Source organism: Diuraphis noxia, unplaced genomic scaffold, assembly GCF_037042655.1.
Source record: "Diuraphis noxia isolate RWA-SAM2 unplaced genomic scaffold, SU_Dnox_SAM2 contig0001, whole genome shotgun sequence".
In the NCBI taxonomy this organism is placed as follows: domain Eukaryota; kingdom Metazoa; phylum Arthropoda; class Insecta; order Hemiptera; family Aphididae; genus Diuraphis; species Diuraphis noxia.
The window spans coordinates 31,861,426-31,879,631 of NW_028301711.1; the positions used below are offsets into that span (position 1 = coordinate 31,861,426).

Here is an 18,206-nt window from a genome sequence, read left to right on the forward strand (position 1 = left end):
ACACACTCACTCACTCTTTCACACACACACACACACACACACACACACACACATTAAGCGTGTATATAATAATATTATATTTAACCATAGTCGAGTAACAATAATAATATAGGTATATGTCGTGCGCTCGCGAGTGTGTTCGAGACGTGGCAACACAATATTCCGCGCGTGCACTTGCCATGTATTTTTATTTATTTATATCATACATTTTTATGTGTGTGTGTGTGTGTGTGTGTGTACACGATCGCACGGCCGCGTTGCACGAGTGTTATTATTTTATTATATTATTTATATCCGCGACACGGTAATAGGGGGCGCAACGAAATATGTAATAATGGACGTGTCTTGAAAGGCGGTGGTGTAAACCCTAGCGAAGTGGCGTCGACGACGATCGGTGCCTACACACGAGTATAGTCGCGTGAAAAACCGCGTCGGTCGAGAGGAGAACGAAAAGTTCTGCACACATTCCGCCGAAACATGGCCAAAGCAAAACGGTGGGTTCCCGCTCTAGCGGTGTTCGCCGCACTTGGTACGTATAATATATCCGTCGGTCAGCGACATGTGTGTCTGTGTGTCATACATATATATTATAATATAGTAATAATACGTCTTGTGCTCAGCGACGACCGCGACGGCGATTCCGGAACGAGACGACTACCGGCATCACTCGGACATTTGGCGTCGTCAAAGGCGAGCCGTCGTCGTCGGCGGCGGGTGGCGTGACCTAGATTACGGGAACTTGACGAACGCGATCCGCGACATCGTCGAGGCCATGACGGTCGACTGCACTTTGGCCTTTCACTCGGGTGTCGAGAGTACGCGAGCACGTATATAACATAATATACCACCAACACAGATTTCTATATACTATGCCGTAGCATAAATTTCAATAGCTATATAGCAAGGTGGGCCACATGCGACATTTATTTCGAGTGTTGCAAATTCATGAAGCTAATTCAAAGTGATCCAAATCGTGATATTATAAATTGAACAGACATTTTTAATTTTATAACAAACAAAGGATAGTTTAATTTTTAAACAGCACAGAACATTATTGTTCAGGTACACATTAAGGAATGGAATTTTACTTTTGAGAAGTGCTCGTATTAATTAATTAGCTTGGTGTCAAGAGCCACAAGTAACTGACTGGCGGGCCACATGCGGCTCGTGAGCCTCGTTTTGGCCAACCTTGCTATATACTAAATTTAGTATAGTAGATACCTACCGTAAAGACGCTATTCCACTGATTGCCGTGTTCGCGTACTTTGTGGTGACCGCTTACTGATACTTCCTGATTGGAAAATTCATGTTATCGGCTGTTAAGTTGAAATAATGCCACTCGATCGGCGTGTGATTATACAGCGTTTGAGATAATACTTACAATATGGATAAAATCTAGGTACAACCCCGTGACCATGTATCAAACATATTACTTACACCAAACCCCGATTACAGAACCACAAAAAAACTGTCTTACGCGAACACTGTAGCAGTTAACACTGATCATTCGTGGAAAAGCATCTTAAAATAATATATAGAAGTCTATTGTCGGGTTGCATGAAAAATGCATTAATTTAATGGACCATTAAATGGACCAATCGCGGGCCACTAAATCATGTTTAAAGGCACCTTTAGCTCACGCCACTGTCTATTAATTCGAACGTTGTGATTGTTCATGCAACCTGGCAACATGTTACTATAACTACATATATAGAATAGTATAGTTAAGGGCCTTATAGGAACTGTCATTTTTCGATGCGATTTTATGTTTTTTATAATACGTGATTTTATTACATGCTATAAGAGAGCGTTTCATGACATTGTGATTAAAAATAACGGTATTTAGTCCTCATTTTAAAGTGTTTACCTTTTAGGGAATTTTTTTGCCAATTTCGATTAACCTAACCTAACTATTTAGGACATATTTTTACTTTTTTTCCAACCCATTTCATTCAACCTAATATTAATAATAAACATCTCAAGTTATTTTTTCTCGTACCTACGTAAACATGACAATTATTTTCTCTCAGAATCAACGTGTTAGACATTTGAGCATAAAATATCGCGCTTACTATTATTACTATAAACTCTTTTTTTTTCTGAATTATAAAAATATCCATTTATAAAAAATACATATTGTTTACAAGCAGAACATTATTTCCAAAAAAAAAAATTATTCCATTGTCTCCCATGCTCTCTTCCCCCAACCCCCGCCGACCCCTAGCAAATACGCTACTGGCTACGACCACATATTATGTATGAGTGTGATGTATAATATTGTGTTAAATCTATCGAGTTATTTTAAGAGTAAGATAACTATATTATTCGATCGGAAGTCACTCTTAATAATAATATATATATATGTACTGCGGTGCAAGACAATAATAATAATATTACGAGATACATAATTCACCAAAAACCGTGTGGTTCTCCGACCTACGGAATGATTAAGACTGACAGTTATGCAGACACACGCCACACGCGAGTCTCGCCTCGTTAATAATATTAAACGTCATTATTTTATTACCATATAACGTTAAATGGGTAGTTTTGGGCGATAATGGTATGATACTATAATATAGTATAATAGTGACAATAATAATACACACTTATACTTAACTATAATTGGCAGCATATTATTAGATATTATTTTTAAACAAGTCATTAACAGTCTTATAAAATATGATATAATATTTTTGGTCCTGTTGGATTGGGATTCGTGTATTTATTTTTTTTTTTTAATCTTCACAACTCCTTTCCTATAGGATTTAATTAAATTATAAATTATTATTAGTATTCGAATTCATTACACGTAAAGAAACACTCTCCTAATATACTATTATAAAACTATGAATTGTAATATAAACATTTTAACATGTAAATATTATGATAATATAATGTAATATAAAAAAAACGAATAATTGTATTTTATCAGCATTTCATTATATCGCATGTATATTGTATAGTGTTGTAACTTGTAATCTCTATAATAATATTATATGCGTATAATAATATTGTATATTTATTCATAAAGATGCTTCTGCCGATTTCCTGAGTAATACAATTAAGTCCCTACACGGAAGGGGTGTAACGACGACTCACTATGCTTTATTGTCAGAGGATCACGTACAATCGGTAATATAATATTATGTACATTAAATAATACACACACACATATATGCCATTATAGGGCTGACAGAAACTATATGGGGCATGGGCGATTGAGCATCATTTCTAATTAATTATGGAGTAGGTACTCACCAAATTTTAACCTTTTTTTAAATAATAATAATAATAATCTTTATTGAAACAATAGAATTATATATACAATGATTACAAAAAATATATGATTTAAATATTTCAGTACCCCCTATAAGCAAAGCTTGTGCTGGGGGCACAGTTCTTATTATTTAAATTAAAGACATGATGGATAAATGTTGAACAGTAATTACCTTAAAAACAAAACAAACAAATTTAAATAAGCGTAAAAATAATATTTTATATTGTACGCACATTCATACGATTTATAACGGTAAAATTCGAACTACTTCAAAAATATATAACTATTATCGTCGAAAAATCAACCCATTTCTAAACTTGATAAAACTTTTCATCCTTATTTATATTGAGATAAGTGCACTAAAACATCCAATAATATTTTAAATGAACTTCTACTATTACCCCAGAGTCCAAGGCGCACGTAAAATAAAACTCCAATCGGGGCAAGATTTAAATCCGATGGCCAAATTAAATTAGTATATTATTATATTTTGGTACAATTATATAACGAGTATAATATTATCTATGTTCTAATATAACAAAATTGTTAACACTTTTTCATTTCTAACCAGTGTTATATATGATATTCCATCATATTATATATAGGTACGAACTATTAAATTATGAACAGTTAACAAATTCCCATTAGCCTCCCCCTCTTACCAGTTTACCACACACTTACAGTATATTATACACCTATAGATGTATATATTATACGTACTTCAAAGTTCAAAGTGACCGGTGCCTCCACAAAATATGTAACGTGGTACACCAGCCTAATTAGGATAACTAATCCGGGGAAGTATCTGCTATTGCGATAGGTTTTTTTATTAACAACAAAAAAAAAAACGTTTGGCTATGACAACTCTTATATCGTTCATATATTTTAATTAGTATGATCTGCTGAATGATTTAATGCATGGTCGTTAATAAAATATGTTTCTTTGAGTTAGCTCGTGCTGATGATGAATTACGCGTGTCATTTTAATAATACATACTATTGTGGAAGTCGGAAGGTCAGGACTTCAGGAGCAGATTGTTGACTATTACCTATAGTATGTTAATAAAATTCCATAGTCTGTATTTATTGTAATATTGCAGTAGATTCGCATTTAATCAGTTGATTCGCCATGATCCACTTGCAGTATCCTCAAGTATTGTATTTCTGCATCAACATTTAAACGAGTTATAATTTTTGAAATTTTTAGATATACTTAAAAACCCTATATTTTTAGGTGTTTGGGTTTTTATATCATTTAAAGGAGTGTCACGTGTTACATGTAGAGATGATAAATACTTTTTTTTAATTAGAACTACTATTTACTAATGTAAATTGTCCAGCCAGATTTAAAAAAAAATATTGCATCTGTCTATATGAAAATTCCGAGTCGATAGTTTCTGAGTTATTAAACTTTAAATAGGTACCTATTACTTATTAGGCTATTAAGCATGATGAAATGTCTAATTTTAAATACATATACTATTCAGTCTAATACTTATTATACTCAAATAATTCTTACAAACATGCAATACTTATACAATTTAAATGTAAATCATTTAAATATTTTTTTTTGTTTTTTTATAGGTCTATAGAACCGCATAATTTAAAATTTATCATGAAGTATGAAGTATGAAGCTTATACGGGTATAATAGTACATAAAGTTTAATAATTCAGAATCTACTCTTTCAAATTTCTATTCATGCATATCAATATGCTTTTGTAAATTAATCTGATTCTCAATTTGCAAAAATAAATTTTTACGGATACAGAACAATCTTAAAATGGCGTAAAAATGTATTTTTTTAAAACGTATTTTAAAACACACTGTGTTTAAATCGTATAGGTAGACATACCAATTCCAAAAATTATAATTGGAATAAATTCATTATAAAAAAAAAATTGTAAATGATTGTGTTTGGTGAATCACTTTATATACTATTCATGCCAAGTATGTAAAAAAAATATATATATATTTATTTTCATTAAATTAAACTGTTTATTGTGCTATTATGAATGATTTCTGTTGTGTTTGTTTTCATCGTAACGTTACTAAAATAATTTGACGTATAGAGATAGGTACATACATATATTTTAATAATATTAATGAATATTCATTATCCTGTTGACCCAATTTAAAATGTACGGTACCTTCAATTTAAAGTATTCTATCGTTATACATCACTATAAAACAATAATATGATTATTGTTCTCAAAATAATAAGCTGTTCGTGTACATACAATTATACTAAGTTTCTAAGAACTTTTAAGCTGTAAATGAAATACTTGCGAGCATAGCTAATTATTGGTAGTAATACTAGTAATATATATATATATACGCTACGCGTTATAATATTATATTGTTGCCCCCATATAATAATATACAATATTGTCGATAATATAATATACATAAGGATGATTTTTTTTACAGATATAAAAGTGTATAATACAATATACTTATTGCATAAAAATGTGTATATTTTTAAATAAACGATTTTTTTTCCAAAGCTCGATCGGGCTGTCCTGATATAGTATATGTGTAGTTTCGTGTTCAAAATATATATAATATACACTTCAAATTGAAAATGTGTGAATAATAATTTATTGCTTTCAAAATGTATAGCTGTTGATCGATATCCGCCGTTCAGTGGCCGACGGACATCACACGTCCTACATAGTACTGTCGACGTCTACGCTCATGGAAAACTTGCTGTCGGCAGTAATGTCAATATATTTCATGTACAAATATTTACCATTTACTCTCGGCTTACATCGCGCGACGGCGGTTTTTCTGTTTTTCACACAGATCCGGAAAAGTAACTTGATGTCTCGGAACGTGGTGTACGTGTTTTTATGGTTACGGTCATCCGTCAGCCGAACGTTCAAGGCTGATATACTGGAGGCGATGCGGGTGTGCGTCATCACCAGTCCCAGGCCGGGATTGTGAGTGTGCCAGCGTTCTCATCAATAATATAATAACAATAATAACAATATCGTTACACCGGTCCTTCCACCCTATAATATAAGTTCCGACTTTCGGGCCACAGAGACCCCGGCCGGCAAGCAGACGGGTGCCGCGCGAGGAGAAGCATATCAACAACATAACTTTTTCCCAAGACGCACATTATCTAATGGGCGGCGCAGCGGAGTTATTGCAATAAAATTGAAAAATAAATTTAGGGATCTCGCGTCCCCTGACACAATCCCGCTGTACATATTATATATACATACAGTACTGCAGTGGTATTAATTCAATTTAAACGCGCGTTAGTGTAGAGAATCGGAGTGTTTTTCTCACGCCCGATGCACACAATATAATAATATACAGTCGAGTGGCGATAACTCGAACCTCGATGACTCGACAACTCAAAATGTTTTCTTATTCCTCTAGAAACTTCTTATTGCACACTAATATTTATATACGAGGGATACCATCACTGCTGATGTATTTTTAGCTACCAGATTTATTACAGTCAGGCCAGCGCCAGGCCCGGGTACGGATCAAGTCTGAAAATGGTAAACTGGTGGTCAGCAATGGACGGGTTGGTGAGGTTTCCGCTGTTACCGCCGCCCAAACAGGTGTACAAGAACTTCGAAGGCAGATATTTCAACGTTCCAGTTTTGCATGTACGCTTTATAAATGAAAACTAAAATTATACAAGAGCCGCCATAGTGTATATATATATATATATATATATATATATATATATAGAGAGAGAGAGAGAGAGAGAGCACTTTGAATATTTCCATACATAAATTCACGAAAACAATTTAAGCGCACCACCCTAATAACAGTCACCATAAAAATGTAAATGTATTTAAACAACGTTATGTACAACATGCAAGCTATACGCGTGTATATACGTATTAATATGTACCTATAGTAGAAGTACCTATGTAATTTGTTTGCGATTCTTTTACATATAACTGCATACTGCACAACGAGCATATTATAATAGCTTTTCATTTTTTATTTGAAATACGTACCTATTTATCATTAAGAGCTGTTGCGTGATCTAAATAGATTATAGAACCCTCTTATACATGCGTTATTATATACGTGTAGATGAAGATTTCAACCATTTAAAATGTATAAATTTGATATTAAAAAACCGAGCAAGATGTAGGTACCTACGTCAAATTACATAACTCATGTCGTATTTTAATTTTTAATTTTAATTCATAATTCTCAGTCCACGTTGCATATATTATAATTCGTTAATAAATTAAATAATAAGGACATCATAATGTTAATTATAATAGACTTTTCCCATACAAACACGAACTATAATATTCCGAATTATTAGGTACACTTGCATGGATGTCCTTATCGCTGTTTTCCAATTTATCCCTGTATAATTTAAGTACTGTTTTAATTATTCATGTTCTATTTGTAGAAGCCACCATGGACATTCGTTGAATATCTGAACGACAGTTTTCGAGTAGAGGGTGGACGAGATGATAAACTCATTAATCTACTGGCCGACAAGCTACATTTTCAGTATATATACAACTATACATTCCTCTGAATAATTTATTAAAATCAATGATAGCAAGACACGTTTCACTAACTATTTTGATATAATTTTTATGTACACAGATTCATATATATAGATCCTCCTGATCGTACACAAGGTTCAGGACTCGATCGTGGATCATCAATGCAAGGAGTATTGGGTTTGATATGGCAAAGGGTAAGCACAGCAAGTAGTTATTATCACACACACACACCATAAATATATATTTAAGTAATGTCATACCTACCATATTATTATAATTAATTATATCAGTAAAACTGTTTGATACGTATTTTCAGAAAAAAAATCTTGTTTCATTTCTTTAATATCAAACTTAAAATAATATTTTCAATTATCTACCAAAAAACTAAAGTTTGTTAACTTTGTAATTCAAAAATTAACACTATTTTATCATGCACATTATTTCACAATGATTACAATATAATTTATAAATTATAATTAAATAACATTTTAGAAAGCATTAATTTTACGTATGCACGTATTAAATCTTTTACAATATTATGATTTAAATTTGACACCTACGTTATTTTCTATCATATTAATTAACTTATAGAAATAAAATGGTATTAGGTACAAGCAGTTTTTCAAAGACAGGATATCTTCAGGAGCAGACTCAAACTAGTCCGTTTTTAAACCTTTTTATCGGTGTTGATACTATCAACTTGATAGTAACATTATTCTTGAACAACTGCAGTAGGTAGGTACTTATATAGTTATATACAACAATAATTTGTGAATCGCAATGTTATACATTATATTTTATTTTAATACATTTTAATTCTAAAGCGCTATCTTATCGTGATAGGTAGCTTATAAGTTTTTGCTATATTACTGCTACGCATAACCCAAGTGAAGGACAAAGATAAGAAACTTGATGATTTGTTCTTAAGTCTCAATAGATAATCTAAAACCGAACTTAATATGAAAACTACGAATTTATTGAATACTAAAGGAAGCTGATTGGTTCGTCGGAGACTTATCTATAACATACGAGCGCAACTTGGTTGTAGATTTTTCATTCCTTACGTTGGTCGACAATGAAGCTTTCTTGACACACGCGCCTGGACGTTTAAACGAAGCATTTTCACTCATCAGACCGTTTCATTGGTCGGTAAGTAATTATTAATAATTCCATAATTGTATAATATACGAATTATAAATGCATATTCCTTAATAGCGATAAACTTGATTTAAAAATAATATGCGTATCATATTATTTTGCAAAATTATAGAAATCTTTAATCTGAAAAAGTGCAAAAGAAACATAAACACATGAAGCAGATACCGTACCTACGCTAACTTACTTTATTTTATTAGTTTAATGCTACCATCACTATATTATTATCTACATGTTTGGTTTTTGTATATAAATAATATAATATTGTGCCATACATTTCAACCTAACACGAAGTTTAAAATGAAGACGATGTGAAACGAATTCTCAGCTGCTATGTAAAAAACGATATATTCGGTACCACGCCTTAAAAAAATTGATTTATTTTGTTAAATTTCATACGATGAATATACTGAACCACATTACTGAGAAAACTTTCGTAACACACTTTGTACCTACTACGATATTATATAATTACATATATAACTATAAATTATAGTTTATTAAATATACTCACATTGCACTACGGTGATTATAGAAAAATGGAATACATGCAAATAGTCACAACACCATATCCTAGGTGTATCTATATAGCACACAAATAACAATTGTTTATTTTTGCTCGTCGTAACAGACATAATAAAGTACTCCTCTTCCTTATATCTTTATATGTGCACTTGGATTGTTTAGGTATGGCCATTGTTATTGATCACAGTTATTTTTGCCGGTCCAATACTCTATATATTAGTCGACACGACCGACGGCCATCCCCAAGGAAAATCTATGTTGTATTGGAAGTGCGTGTGGTGGTCTGTTACAGTATTTTTACAACAGGGTAATGTATTACATTGACTTTTATGAAATTATATATTGTACTACCCACCCACATATTTTATTACGCACGCATCGCTGTATAACTGTACTTCGTTTAAACATTTAACAGACACCGATCTTGGGTGAGAGTAAATCCATAATTTCATATTATTTGTTTAAACAATTATTTTAAATATACATATACGCTTTTAAATCGTCATTATACTTATTATAATAATGTGCATATTGTATATAAAATACATCTTAATAAAAATCTTTTCATCAATTTTGTGCATGCTCCCCTCCCTTTTCCGCTGTTATACTTACCATCATATATTAGATTATTTCGTACAACTATCATATTATTATAAAAGTATACAGGGTATTATACGCGTAGTACAATATAATATAGAATATTATTGTTATAACATCAAAGCAGCTGTCGAGTACGAAATAATTTTTTCCGCAGACATCAAATTCGGCGGGTATATTATATAGTGATGTCAGCAATTAGAACATTGCAGTAGTGCAACATTCAATGGTGTTTCGAATATAGATGCTTTATAAAATCTGGATTTTTACACATGAATCGTAGACACCAAATCAAGTATAATAATAAAACAAGATAGGTAACCCGTACATTTTTGTACGCAAATAATTTCTAAAATCTATTGAAAGATTAAGAAGAAATCAGTCAAAGACATGAACTGTCTGGTATGTCTGCATAGATATACATCGGTCGATTCCATTTAAACGTCTTATTGTCACTTATCGACGTGGTTGTCTAGTTGACGTTGACGCAGTTAAACACGTATATAATATATATATATATATATACTGAGTTAATACACGTACGAGAGCGTTCAATGAAAGTAACAAAAATGAAAAGTGCAAAATTGGAACAAAAAGCGACACAATAGAACAACCACTACAATAATACATATTGCCTGTAGTCATCTTATTGACTTTAATCACGTGAAAGGAACATTTAAATATTTAATACACTTTTCCGAACGAAAACGTTTCTCTGCCAATATCGAACAGCTTATGTTCGTCGGCCAAGGATTTCTGTCTGTCATCTAAAATAAAAATAAATTGTTTCTCGAGTAGGAAAATATAAACAATAATAATATGTTGTGCATCGCTAACGTAACTCGCTCTACATTGTATATATTATAATATTCCGTAAATTAATAAATACCATGTATTATCAATTATAAATAATTTCGTATCCCTGCCAAACTGATTTAAATATCAATCGTGCAGTGGAGTGTATAATAGTGTGCAGTGGAGGGTTTACAGGACCCCCACGGGTCTGTTTAATATGTCAATGGAAATTTATTTTAGAAAACAATAATAATTGTCGGACTACCTGCTACTGCATTGTTTTTATACAATTATATGGCAGGTTGGTCAATGGGCAAATTGGCTTTACTCATTTTCACATAGTTTAAATAAATATATATTAGAGGTACTTGGGGAATCCAAATAATATGTCTACACATAGGTAGTATACAGAGCCAATATATAATATTATTTGATGATATTTCATCCGAGCATATTTAAACGGAATAACAAAAGGATATGTATACTTTGAAATATTTTAGTTCTTATTATAACTTAAAAACTTTAAGCTTCTTTTACATCGATTCATTGCCTATTATTGTAAAAAAATTTTGTAAACGTTATATTGTATTTTATAATAATAATAATAATAATAATAATAATCATCCCTGGGCTCCGAACAAAATACACAAACTCTTTTGCTTATACTAACATTTTCTTCAAACGCTTTATACGGTTTTCGATGGACTCTTTCTATAGGTATTGCGCTTAAGGCCTAACGAAATCCACAGACTAAAATAAAATGGACTGGAAACGACATGGTCGGCAGGGGTTGGGGAAGGACACTAAAAGGTTCCTCACGCTGGGCACCGAAAGTTTTCAGCGCTACCGGTGGTGTTATTTGGCGTCACATTTTGTATCTTAATCCATGTTTTATACAGATGGCGTTGTAAACTATGGGTGCCCATCGTGACCCCCTGCACTTGACTCTTGTATACATGCATTCGTGGCCATTTCTAAGGTGCTTGTTCCCTGACTATTGTATTATCTCAGTCATAATGTCTATAATATTTTATTCATATTTCTTATACTTCTGTTTAACTATTGATTAATATCTATTTTAACAGCTGCAGTTATTCCATCAGAAAATAATAAAATCCGATTTGTTGCTGGTTTATTAATGTTATCGGCTACTTACGTGATTGGCGACATGTACTCTGCTAGTCTAACGTCAATACTAGCAAGACCACCAAAAGGTAATTATTTATTTATTTATGACTATAGTTTCTATGATTATATTTTCGATATAGAGAGAAAAAATTATTAATTATAACGATATAAATATGTAAATTTTATTCTATTGGAAAAAGGACTAAAATATTTTCTTTTTTTAAAAAAATGTGTTCCAATTATTGTATTTAAAATATAGATAGTAATGGTAGTATGTCTATACAAAAAATAATTCCTGTTATTGTTTTTGTCGTCGATAGAACCGCCTATCAATACATTGAATGAACTATCTCAAGCTATGCGTGACTCCGGGCTTCAGCTATTGGTCGAAGTCCAGAGCGCCTCACAAGCAATGTTAGAAGTGAGTGTGTCAGAATATGCATTCGTTTATACACACACACACTGTGTATGATGCATACCAAACTTAATATTATTATTATGTATACATAGGCATACCCCCCCCCCCACACACACACACATACACGTAATATTTATATCAATTGCATACTTAGCCGTGTGAATCGTTTAGAACGGCACTGGCGTATACGAAGAGTTGTCACAGCTCGTGACCCGTCAACGAGAATACCTAATAGGGTCTACCGAGAAGGGAATGCAATTAGTTAGGGACAACAAGAATTACGCCGTTATAGGAGGTCGAGAGACGTTCTACTACGATATCAAACGATTTGGTAAGACACCAACAATTATAATATGTGACACGCAATGAATGAATATTATTATTCACACCGTTTAATGAACGTATATTAAAATCGCTGCAGACATAATTAAGCACGCTGCATAGGTACAATAACAATTGACATTTAATTATGAGGCGATCACTACGCTGCATTATTACTATAATAAGGACGTCACTCGTCCACGAATTGTTTGCGGAACCGTTTGGCGCGAAAATAGACCACTCGGGTTACAGTCTTAGACCATAAACAATTGTCACATCTTCTTGAAGGATAAATTAAAATAAATAAAAGTAAAATTTACAGACGACAATGTTTTCTGTGTCGCAGTTTTTATTTTTTGCAAATCATTGATTTAAAAAAAATCGTTTAACTTTAAAAAACATAAAAATAATGGATTACAAAACAATAGTTACTTGTTTGATATTAGTGATATGAAAAAAAAATTAAACTGTAACAACAGCAAAATATGTCGTTTTGTTTTATTTAACGTATATAATATATTTGGTTTTATTATAACTATAACTATGCGTAGCTTAACTCCACTACTCTTGGTTCTCTTTCATGAGAAACCATATTCTGATATAAATATCGTAATTCATTTATGAGAAACAAACATCAATTATTTGATGGCTTGATGGCATGTTAGACCTCTTGTAAGTTACTTTGAATTAATTGGTATTTTAAATTTCAAAATTTTTAATTAAAATTTTTTTCAAAACGTTATTCATTTTACTGATATAAAACCCCTTAAAAAGCGGACAAGTGGCGTTCTCTAATCGACTTAGGAGCCAGTGTGTTTTTAATATTAAAACATAAAAAACTCCCATGCCTATACAATGATCTAATATATATTTTTTTTTAATTTAAAAGGAGAACATTTTGCATTAAAAGCAAAAACTTTATTTTTCAAAATAAAATTTTAGAATCTAAAATAGGTATATGCATTTGAATAATGCACAATATATTTTTTATTTTTCAAACGTATTATTCTAGCACTATTTAAAATAAAATGGAAAATCGGACTTTGATGTGACCTGAAAAAAGTCTCATCTTTCAAATAAAAAACATTATTATAATTCGACGTATCAATATGAGACGTTAGAGTTTTTATTGTGAAATACGTTTCGTTGATATACATCGTACATAGGTGTCGGGCAATAGATTAAAATAAAAGTATTGTAATTAAAGTAACAACTGAAATATAAAATATTATATAATTGCGGGAAATTGAAAAAACAAGCACCTGCAACACCGTTATAACTGTATAAATTATGAATTTATAGGTTGATGATTTTAATTTTTTTAATTATTTGTTACAGAAACATTGTACACGAAGGTTCAATACTTGTTTTATGTTTCAAATCTTTCTTTTAAACAATTTTATTCTTAGTTTTAAGAGTTGTTCATAAGTGGACTATTTTTCTGCACAATGCACGTTGAAGGGTTTTCAGTGAAAATGTATAATTTAATTTAATAATAACATATTATTATCACCTATGCTGGCTACACTTTACACATTTTTTTTGTACTTTTGGTCATGACTCATAATAATGGATTTCTTAAGAGCTTTTTCCTAGAATTCCTATATCTATATTACGACATTTTTACACACATAAATTACACTAGATATATGTTTACTTACTCGTAAAATATGTATAACTATAATAATATATTTTTTTTTCGCGCAGGTGCCCAACATTTTCATCTAAGCGAAAAGCTAAACACGAGATATTCGGCTATTGCGTTTCAACGAGCGTGCCCCTACAGAGATAATTTCGACGACGTGTAAATAATAACATTTTTCATATAATATATACGTTTCAAACGCGTTCGTATAATATACTCATCGTGACTCATTATAATATTAATTCGATTTTCATAGTCACAATGTCGCATTATATTGTATAAGTGAATGGATTTTCGACATTTTCCTTATGACAGGCAATAGGAACAATAAGCGTTGTTCTATAACAGCCTCTGTTCTAACCTAACCTATATGTACAACCAACACGCATACATGGTGATCTATTTAACATAAGACACTTATTATTTCAAAAACTATTAACGTTTATGAAAATATTTTTGTTACATTAGTTGAAATCGTTAGAAAACAAAATTTTTCTGAAAAAATAGATTTTTGTATTTTCATCATTTTTTTATTTTGTTTTTTTTTTGGGGGCATTTTTAATGCTCCAATTTTCAACTTCAGCATTTTTTCAAATACAAAAGTGAATCCAATTGATATTTTGAGAGGTAAGTATAGGAGTTTTATTTTTCCCACCATTTATTAAAGCGTAAGGGAAAAACAAAAACAAATTAAGAAAAGATTTTAAAATAATTTTACGCAAAATCAAGAATATCTTATTGAAAAATAATTCACATAATTTTACAATTTTCATTAATTCTTTCGAAATTCTAATTTCAGACCATCATACAAATATATCATGGATTTACGCTTATGTTATTATTTGTATGATTATTGATTGTTCAATATATTATTATCTTATTCATATTTAAACCTATTCATTTTTTTTTTTTTTTTTATTATTATATTTTGAATGGAAACATACATTTTAATTCCTTATTCCAAAGCAAAATATTTTTTTTAGAATACTTTAAAAATCAAAATTTGGAGTTCAAGTATTTAAAGTTTAAATTCAGAGAGGAGTGACAACAAGAGATACCCTGCAAAATTTTGTTCCACTACTTCACTCATCAAAACTCAAAATACTTATGAATAAGTTAACTATAAGCTACTTATCCGAAATTTGGTTTTTATATATTAAAATACTCCAAATAATATTCTCCTTCGGTATAAAAAGAATTATAAAAGTATGTTATCGTTCAAAAAAGTAAAAAAAAAAAAATTAAAAATTCATAAAAACATTCATTATTTTCCGAAAATGTTGTTCTGTAACAACTTATAATCATGTAAAAGGTATAATAAGACGTGTCTTACGTTAAACGGATCACCTCATAATATAGTTAGGTTGTATGAAACATAATAATTATAATTACCTACCAAATAATATCTTTAACATAAATCGCGCAGGAAATTCGTAGGTACAAACGCGTGTGCCAAATGACTATGATGTACGTCATGTATTTGAACAAAGCACGCGTTGGTATGACGATACAATATTATATAGGTTGATGCGACTATTCGAGGGAGGTATTTTGTCGAAAATCACCGAAGAAGAATACCAGAAACTCAACGACAAGCTGATGGGATCGGAACAATTTGACGCGACATCCGTGGTCATAGAGCCCGTGCTGGAAGGATCGGAACCCAGACAAGAAGACGACGACAAGCAATTGACCATAGCCATGTCCATGAAAACGTTACAAGGAGCGTTCTACGTTCTGGCGATCGGTTCGATTTTGGCAGGTGCGCGATCGGTCCCTCAAAATATTATACAAAATTTTCTCGCGATTTCCACGCGATATAAAATAATACGACTATGTGACAGGACGATCGACTGTTTTATTTTTCTCCCATAGGGGTTTTGCTATTGATCGAAATGAGGTCACATGACAAGTTTGAAAAAGACGTACAAATACAACGCATCAAAGCGCCGTTCGACTACAAACGAAAAATTCCCAACAAATTCCAAAACAGATTATACGATTTAAAAGAATGAAAAATGCTTTTCAAATTTCCTCGGTGAAAATTATTTTCGGCATTATATTTATGTTATAGTGACGCCTAGGGAGGTACCTACACCTATTATTGAATTGGTTTATCGCACAATTTCTAATGTATGACATATACGCACATATTTATAAATAATATAATTACATATTATATTATTATTTATACAAATAAAAATTTAGCATACACTGCAGATTGATTGATAAACTATTGATATGAAATAGATATAGGACGCTGTATATGAACTATGAAGTTATAACATCTTAAATAGAATATATTTTACGTACCTAATATTACATTATACAGTATTAAATTGGTAAATATTGACATTTGAAAGTATTTTTTTTATATTCTTTCTCTCTTATAAAAAATTATTATACAAAACGAATATGATGATATGTACGTCCGATTTATCTTGATCTGGGATCGAACAATACGCTTCACAGATTATATATTTTGCTGACATGATCGATTTTGTGTAACTCTGCAGGTAAGTGCGTACCTGTATATTTATTTTTTGTTTTTTTATTCTTGCCTATATAATATTATTTCTAAATTAAAATCTTAAGCCACGGAATGTGGATTTTTAGTTTTCACATATTATTTTTTATTGGGCTTATGCCCAATAAATGGCGTTGTAAAAATTTGGACGATTTGAGATAAGTAACACAATTCATGAAAAATTTCTTAATATGCATATTTGAGTATATTTTAAGTAGTCTTTTAAAGTACCTATTTTTGACAATAGGTATAATATTTTTCACATTTTAAATAATATTGTCTCTATGAAAAAGTCATAGTTGTTAGTTTCTTGAGAGTGTTGGGTTATTTTTTCTGAAACATAAAAATTTGTAATAAAAAAAAAAACATTATAATCGCTCGATTACTTGTTTAAAACATTTATTTTTATTTTCATCCATCTCAATGACTTGTAATTAAAATAGTAATTTTGGTCACATTAGTTCTCTAAGTTCTCTTGGACTGCGATGTACACTGTTGAATAAAATCGTTTATCAATGGCCTAATGCACAAATCAGGTTCAAGTCGTTCAACTCAAGAGCAAAACACTGGACTGTTAAGTATTAATAATATAATTCAGTATACTCAACTGCTTTATAAATACTTTTATTGCACTTATAATATATACACTAAATACTAAACTGTATATATACTGTCGAAGTCTTGAGTGCACTATTTATAAATTTCAATAGAGATCAAAACAACGCATACAAATACGACTTCATATAAATTCCCATCATAGAAAATGATGGTCTCACATAAACAGGTGATAGCAATAATGTTATATTATTGGTGCACTGTATGTATATCGTGGTATTAAGTTCTATCATCGCCCTTCACATGTAAAAATTAGACTACGGATGTCGTTACAGGGAATAAAATACATAGTAAATGAGCATGTGATTTCGTTGTGATTTAATAGTTTGTTGGGAGGATTTAGGAAATAGTAAAATTAATCTTAAACGGTGGACAGTATTGAGCGGAATAACCCATACCAATACTCAGACCACAATATATTATGCTCTTGATGTTTTTATTAGACGTCTTGAATTGGTGACATTCAATAAAAACATTATTATATATATATATATATTTATGCGATTGATCCTACTATCCTAGGGCGAAAGCCGGTGATCCTTTGGGGGATGAAAGTCTAACGGGCTTAAATTATAGGTCGACGTGACGTGTCACGGTGGGACGACAAACGTCCAATAGTTTTCCCTGTATACACGTACATAATATATTATATATATTATTTACTTTATACATAATATGTATATATATTATATAGGTATATAC

At 31.1% G+C, this 18,206-nt stretch overlaps 1 protein-coding gene across 1 annotated transcript; it reads left to right on the top strand.

The window, feature by feature from the left end:
* Window positions 1-391: 391 nt before the first annotated feature.
* Window positions 392-16,619, top strand: LOC107163810 (Ionotropic receptor 40a). The gene is made up of 16 exons (XM_015511398.2): window positions 392-529; window positions 621-815; window positions 3,035-3,135; window positions 5,902-5,997; window positions 6,085-6,221; window positions 6,734-6,905; window positions 7,676-7,779; window positions 7,879-7,972; window positions 8,769-8,927; window positions 9,621-9,765; window positions 11,936-12,064; window positions 12,299-12,399; window positions 12,568-12,727; window positions 14,425-14,521; window positions 15,886-16,124; window positions 16,238-16,619. Exons 1-16 carry the CDS (start codon window positions 478-480, stop codon window positions 16,375-16,377), a joined length of 2,121 nt encoding a protein of 706 aa, XP_015366884.2. The 5' UTR covers window positions 392-477; the 3' UTR covers window positions 16,378-16,619.
* Window positions 16,620-18,206: the final 1,587 nt, after the last annotated feature.

What these genes read in the sequence shown, in the direction of transcription:
- LOC107163810 (XM_015511398.2), top strand. Translation starts at nt 478, where the DNA reads ATGGCCAAAGCAAAACGGTGGGTTCCCGCTCTAGCGGTGTTCGCCGCA. An exon ending in TACAGTATTTTTACAACAGG is followed by an intron (nt 9,766 to 11,935) that starts GTAATGTATTAC and finishes CTATTTTAACAG; the next exon opens with CTGCAGTTATTCCATCAGAA. An exon ending in GATCGGTTCGATTTTGGCAG is followed by an intron (nt 16,125 to 16,237) that starts GTGCGCGATCGG and finishes TTTCTCCCATAG; the next exon opens with GGGTTTTGCTATTGATCGAA.